Below are 7,760 nucleotides of genomic sequence, written 5' to 3' on the forward strand. Positions count from 1 at the left end.
TGTGTGAGATCAACACACAAACTGAAAATCACAATGATCCTTGATCTAGGTCAAGACTTTTTGCTTCAAGGTTTTAGGGGAGGGCGCCATGTGACACAGATCAGAATGTTCTTAACAAAAAATGCTGAAGAAAATGGCATATACCTCTCTATGATGTAAATGAATATACAGGATATATGGATGAAAGGTATCCAAAATAAAAAAATGTATATCTCAGAAACTGTCATACATGTATCTGGTTTCTGTCTTCGGAAAGAAAAATTCTGAAAGCTTTCTTTCATGCCTGGCTTACGCACATGCACCAGCTGGTGACCTTCAGCGAGCTCAGTAATGATGTCAATGCCACAGGAACAGGTTCAATGAGTGCTGTGGCTAGCAGAGTTGCAATCTCTTATGGCTGTCGAGTGTCATTTTAGAATGCAATATGGATGTCAACATCCTAAATGGAAAAGCATTTGGTTCTGGGACAACAAACTGAGGACTACAGGTAGTCCGCTGCGTGTAAAATCTCCTGGAGAGACACGGACCTCTGAAGAAAATCTCAATCACATTTGAGAGGTATTCCAGTGAAGTCCATGCAAATAAATTTGTGCTGCTAGCTTGCAGTTGCATACAAATTCCACATTCAAAATAAGTGCATGATGTGCTACATAAAAGGCTATGCCTAAGAGCATACAAGATTCAAATGATTCATGCACTAAAACCAAGTGACCAAGTAGGATGCACATACTGTGCTGCAGACATGCTAGAAAAAACTGATGTGCCACCCGATTTCCTCCACCAAGTGTGCTTCTCAGATGAAGTGACATTCCACTTCACTGGAGTGGCAAACAGGTATCACTGCAGGATTTTGGGCAGTCAAAATCCATATGCCTCAATTACCACCTCAAACTATCCTCCAACAAGATGGGGTGCCACCACATTTCTGCCACCATGTTAGAAATCACCTGGATGGAGTTATGGCTGAGAGATGAATCAGCAGAGGTGGAACAATCGCATGGCCTGCTCAGTTCCCAGATTTAACCCCACTGGACTTCTTCTTGTGGGGTTATGTGAAGAACATTGTCTACCAGGTTAAGATCAATGACCTTCAACACCTGAAAGCCTGCATAAGGGACACTGTGGTTACACTAACATCAAACATGCTTCAAGCAACATGGAATGAGGTCAAATATCATCTGGAGATTTGTCATGCCACCAAAGAAGCCCACATTGAAATTTACTGAGAAAGTTATATACTCTTACCTTTGTAATGGTGTAACCCATATATGTGTATAATAAATGCATTCTGAGATATAATTATTTTATTCTGGATACCTTTCATCAGAACACTCTATGGCTCATCAGTTCATATGAACACCCTACATCCATAAATAAAGTTACAGAAGTTCATAAAAACATAAACAAAACACAGAGAATATTTTATAAAATATGCCAAGAAAATTCAAGAAAAATTAGACCTTTAACACATGAAACTTATCTGCAGAACAAAACACTGTGAATCTGTACAACAAATTGCATAAAGCTATGCATGATGAGCCTGACAGAAGACATTTTGCAAGTCACAGGACCAACAGAAATGCAAGCAACATACGTAATTGTGGGAAACTCTGCTGCCCTCAAACGAGATACTGGATGACTGGAATAAAGGATCAATAATGCCAACTTAAAAGAAACTCTGCCATAATACATAGGACAAACACATCTCAGCCACTGCTCAAATCAATTAATGAATTTTAATTAGTGAAGTGGGAAACATTACAGATGCTACACTCAGTGAGCAGCAATATGCATTTCACTAATAAACATTCAAAATAACTTTTACGCTGCGATAACCAATTCAGAAACATAGGGAATGTAACACAGATATGGCAACTGTATAGTGAAACCCTGTCCCTACATTCCTGCATTCTTTCATAACTTATATTTTATGACTTCTTCAGCAGTTCTTGAGTTAATATGTGATAAGAGATGAAGGCAGGACAAGCTTACTGGTACATTTTTGCACCTTCACATTGTGAACATACCTACAACTGATCCTATTTCACTCACACAGTTACTGCATAAGTCTACAGCCTGTTCCTGCCACATGGAGTTAGTTAAAATATAAGAGCAGGAGGAAGTATATGAGAGGCACAGCATATTACATGGAACCTGGGTAGGAGAAATCTACTGGAAAGGAGCCACTTGGATGGCTACTATGCAGCTGAACAGTTGTGAGAATGTGAAGTGGGTTTATGAGTATGACAGGGCATGGAGATCAAACACTGTGGTCGAGCGGAGTGCTCCTGCTTCATGTCTGGGAAAACCTAGTTTCAGATCCTTGCCTGGAGCCTGGCTATAGCAGTTGAGGTTTTTCATGGTTTCCTTCAGTTCATCCAGACTTCTGGGACAGTATCTCACACTAGGCCATGACCACTTCCTTCCATACCCTTAACAAATTCATTATTCCAATTCAGTATAGGAAACCCTCATTAATCCGGTTACATTTAATCCGGATGTCGGATAATCTGGACCGAAATATGAAAAATGCTGTTTGCAGTTGAGTACATACTTTAAAAGAAACATGGCGTTTAGGAAGGAAGATGAGTCAATTGTCTGTTCAGACAAAACACGACAGTTTCTACAAACCTGCATTATGACGTTCAAAAGAAGAATGACTTCTGAGTCTTCTATTGATAAATATATGTACTGGCTTTCTATAGTTTTTAAATAAAGGCTCTACAGTGATATTTTTATTATATTTACTCTTAACAGCACTATTTATATCATTAAATTTTCCATTTATAGTCTGAATGTTTTTGTCATTTATGGCTACCTTTTGCTTCACTAATCCTGGCGACCTCCCCCTCCAAATGATTCCAGATTAGTGAGGGCTTGCTGTACTATCAATACATATGCCATGTAGCCTAAATTACTAAAAACATTATTACATAAATCACAAACAAATAGAGAAGACAGACTGACCACTGACCTGGTTGGGTTGTATCACAAAATGCTCATAAGCTGAAAATATATATACAAATCGGTTCAGGAACACTTCCCGCACAGCATTGTTGAACCTCAGATCTTCAACATACTGTTCATGCTCTGAGAGCTTACATTCAGTACCATTCACTTGACCACTATCATCCAGCGAGACACCTGTACGCTCAACAATGGCAACGATTCGCTGTAGAGCATCTGACATGCCTGCATCTGAGTTGTGTGACCAGGAGTGTTTGCGACGCATTAGTTGACCAAAGCCACCTGGTAGTGTGCAGCTGGAGGTCATATTGCTACTGGCATGTGGCACTATGCGTTCATTGAGGTTCCTGTGGCATACATATAGACAGTGTGAGGTTCATTCAGAATAAACCATAATCTCCATGATTTATTCCAGCCATCTTACAGTGCATACACTCATCCACCTCACTCTTCACTCCTGCACTACATGTTTCGGCACAAAGGTGCCATCCTCAGGTGCTTTTCGATTTACGTTAAACTACTTCACTGCATGCCTTGTCGTCCTCATACTAAAATAACTAAAATATGTGTCAAATAAATTTTAGTATGAGGACGACAAGGCATGCAGTGAAGTAGTTTAACGTAAATCGAAAAGCACCTGAGGATGGCACCTTTGTGCCGAAACATGTAGTGCAGGAGTGAAGAGTGAGGTGGATGAGTGTATGCACTGTAAGACAGCTGGAATAAATCATGGACATAAATCAGTGCAACAGGACGCTAAAATATAACAAAACCATTATCTGTTGATACTACTGCTTTGCTTACGTCACAAAACTGCGTGGTCCAATTTTTATAATGGCATGCTGCTTATGGTCAATGGCACATCTTAGCAGTTCCATGTTTGCCTTCATTTGAATTATTAACATGCTAAACACGTGGATAACAGGAAGCTACACAATGTATTAAGAACGTTTCACCAACTCACCAAACGTGATATTATATTGTGATCTTCCTGGTTACAATATTGTGCAATCTAGTATGTGGGTACCAGATGTGTAAAGAACACTTGCTTAAAATTTGACATACCTTTAGAAATCAGTCTCACTCTAGTTGAGCATTCTGTGAATTGAAAGTTGTCTGCAATTCACTGTCCATTCCTGCTTGGTACAAGGTGTGATCAAATAATTTCCAGACTGACCATGAGATGATATTACTGCTGTTAGCATGAACTTCTGCAGCTAGGTGTAGTAGAGTACTCTGCTGAGATATTTCCTGCTTAGAATACAATTGTAGCATGTGTAATTGCTGAATAATATCTTGATAAGTACAGGCATGAGTGGTTCCATTTGCGATTTTTGTGTACCCAGAAAATGAGATTTAAAGATGTCACCATGATTCAAGTAAAATCACAGGACGCATTTGCTGAATTTCGAACAGATGATTTCAGGAAATGCTTCGAACTGTGGCATGGCCACTGGGCTTGTATATAAGTCCCAAGGCAACTACTTTGAAAGGACAGGGTAAGTGATGTCATTGTGGTGAAATAAATTCTGTCTGGAGACTATATGATCACACCTTGCATATCCTCATTAACTTCTGGGCTTGGTGCTGTAGTGTTAATGATATCCTGATGCTTCCTTGAGCTGTGACAATGAATCCACATAGTTCTTATGTTTTTCAGAAGACAGCAGCACCATACAAAATCATGTGTCATGGATTTCTGGACAAAACAATATATTCTGTATTTAGAAAATGGAAACTGACATTTGTGTCATTATTGATAGGTTAATGGGGCACGCAGTAAGATAGTTGGTTGAGGCCCTAAGCTACAAGCTGGAAGGTAGTGGGTTTCAGTCCCAATGAGGTGGACTTTTTTCAGTTCGTAAGATTTGAGGCTTTCACGGCGGTGACTATGAAGAAAGCAGTCTTCTGGGATTTGGCACCGTGTATATGTGCTGTTAACACCACATATACCCAGTGCCAAATCCCAGAAGACTGCTTTCTTTTTTCAGTTTACCTAATCCTTCCAGCCGCACTATGGCCCTGGGGTCGACTCAGCCTCTAACAGAAATGAGTACTAGGAATCTTCCCTCAGGGTAAAGGGCGGCCAGTGCAAATGGCTGACAATCTTACCCCTATTCGTGAGCTGACTGTCTAGAGAAAATGTGGGAGCCTTGATGTCTCACAGTCCTGTGGGCTTTCACAGCCTGTTACAGGGATAGTTTACCTTTTACTGATGGGATAATTCAGAACACTATCCTTAGGAAAACAACTGCAATACTTGTACAGTCAATAGTTACAATGTGAATTACCCTGACTCACCTCACTGACTGTCCACTGCTCACTGTGTGTTTCATAAGCAGTTCTCTTAACTCGCCCACAAACTCTGCATGCTGGGGGAAGCTTGGCAGCTCTTCCGGTAACTGGATGGTTTGGCTATCAATGTCCACATAGCACAAGTTGGCCTGAGCACACAAATGTCATTTCTTACACGAAGCTCTTTATATGCAAACACTGTGTTACTCTTCGCTCCTTGATTCATCACACATAACCATCAACAGGCAAAAAATATCATTACACAAACCAAGAAACTCTGTATATTTTATCAAGGTTTCAAATCAAAGTGGTAATTATTTGTACCAAACCCTTTTGACATTAAAAAATTTGCATTTTTCCCACAGTGCATTTATATGTTTTGTATATTTTCAAAATAGTGATTATTTCTGTAAAGAGCATCTACTGATTGATCTTTGTAATGAAGACTCAACAAGTCTGTGAGAGGGAGAGACTAATCTTTACATATTAATTAGATGAACTTCAGTCTTTAAAGAACAAACTTTTATATGGCAAGACAGAAAGAGAGATGAATCCAGTAGACTGTTACTCTTGACTCAAACACATGAAAAGCATCCTAAGTCCGAGCTACTGAAAATACAATTAAATAAATGTGACTAAAACACTGACCTCACTTGCAATCTTGAGCTGTGATTCACTACAGCTGTGGAGGCCCATTACAAATGGTACAGGCGCATCGAGGAAGTGTTGCAGTGAGGCAGGCAAGATGGGAACGTACACATGCTGCCACGAGAATGGAAACAGCAATGCCGTCACTGACTCAGCCACTAGCATCAGGCGGTGGTAATCTGCATCATAAATGGGGTATGTCATTAGGTGACTTGGATTCGGACATGTCTGTGCGAAAGGTAAAGGACACAAAACTCTGGCCTCAATCTAGTGGCATGGTTAAAAATGAAGTGTTTATATAATTTGTACTAGTGCCATGAAATGTGCCTCAAGTTAATGACTCTAAATTATTACCTGAGGAACATAATAGGACTTGGTGCTCCAGAAGGACACATGTGAACAGCTGTGTGAGGCAGTCCACTCCCAGCAGGGTGAACAACTCCCGCAGTGAGAAGTCAAACAGTGGCAGTTCCTCAATGGAGCCAGGCCTCTGAATAACCACACTGTCTGCCAGAGGGCAGGAGAAGCACACAGTACGTCCAGGCTGCGGAACTGGAACTTCATACAGCAAGTTATGTATGTAACTCTCAATGCTGAGTTGTCCTGGACTAGACGTGGACACCAGCCTGTAGACAATATGATTTTATCACCATATGACCTTGACAATGAGACCTGATGGGACTATTTACAGGACACTGTTATTTCAAATTACACTTACTCAAAATGGGACTAGTAAATAGTCCCACCTGCAAAAGGTGCCATAACAAGGACGGAACAGGGGCTGCGGCATAGCTCAAGCGATTACTTGCTGGCTTCCCACTGTGGTGGCCCGGGTTCGATCCCAGGTCTGGGCAAGTGGGATTTGTGGACAAAGTGGCACTGGGGTGGGTTTTCTCCGAGTACTTTGGTTTCCCCTGCCAATTTTCATTCCACCAAATTCTCCATCATCATAATCGCCCGGGGCAGGTACAATAGGCCAATCAGTGGCCGCCGTGCCGAGTGGACCCAGTTGGACTCCACGCCCCACTAAGATGGAACAGTCTCACACATCCTACATGACTGTGAGACCATAGCTGAATTCAGATTTCATCACCTGCACCCTAACTTCATGAAGCCAAGTTACTACAAAATGTCCCAGTAAGTAATGTACCACATGTCATTTGACGTGCAGAACTGCTAAAGAGCTATACCAGAAAGTGGATACACAACAGACTGAAAATGATCATAGATGAATGAATGAATGGATGGATGCATATGGGATAGGCCTAAACTGGCCCTTGCACCATGACCTTCAATGAGCTGTTGTGGGAAGTGAAATGGTCATGGTGTACGGGTCAGTATGGCCCATATATCTGATTAGCATCTATGTGCTACACATCTTTCCCAGCAAACAGTGTACATAATATGAAGTACATCACTTGAAACTATGCCTGGGTTAGTGATTAATAGGGACCGGATTTTTATGCCCTAATAATCCCTTAAATATGTATGCATTTATGCATGAAAAACTTCCGAAATATGCACATAAAAATTTATACCAAATATTAACATTATTTTAAGACCAACAAATCAATATTTAAGTTCATTTTATGTAATCACTGAATGATTCACTTGCAATAAAAAGCTATATGAAGGGGGACCCAAAAATAACCGGAAACGACCTGTTGTGCGCGCATGCTTTGTAGTTACGAGTTGTGCTGCTAGGTGGTGTTAGCTGGGGGTCTCCCGCGACTGTTAGTGAGCTGGCGTCAGTCTGAGTTAAGTGGTTTGTCTGTGGTGCTCTGTTGTGTGCGTTCCTGTTTCAAACCTTTGGCGATTAGTGAGATGGCCGACCAGAAGGAACAAAGAGT

The 7,760-nt window shown here is 41.0% G+C and overlaps 1 protein-coding gene across 2 annotated transcripts in view; it reads right to left on the reverse strand.

Annotated features, from left to right (window-relative positions):
• Positions 1–7,760, reverse strand: part of LOC111863751 (DENN domain-containing protein 5B) — a 47,740-nt gene that overhangs the window by 28,318 nt on the left and 11,662 nt on the right. For both annotated transcript variants that reach the window (XM_023850363.2, XM_023850364.2), the window contains exons 5-8: positions 6,265–6,536; positions 5,911–6,089; positions 5,269–5,411; positions 2,975–3,314 (exon numbers count right to left, since the gene is read on the reverse strand). In XM_023850363.2, the coding sequence (XP_023706131.1) occupies positions 2,975–3,314; positions 5,269–5,411; positions 5,911–6,089; positions 6,265–6,536 (934 nt within the window). The remainder of the gene's footprint in view (positions 1–2,974; positions 3,315–5,268; positions 5,412–5,910; positions 6,090–6,264; positions 6,537–7,760) is intronic.

This window comes from Cryptotermes secundus, unplaced genomic scaffold, assembly GCF_002891405.2.
Source record: "Cryptotermes secundus unplaced genomic scaffold, Csec_1.0 scaffold572, whole genome shotgun sequence".
In the NCBI taxonomy this organism is placed as follows: Eukaryota; Metazoa; Arthropoda; class Insecta; order Blattodea; family Kalotermitidae; genus Cryptotermes; species Cryptotermes secundus.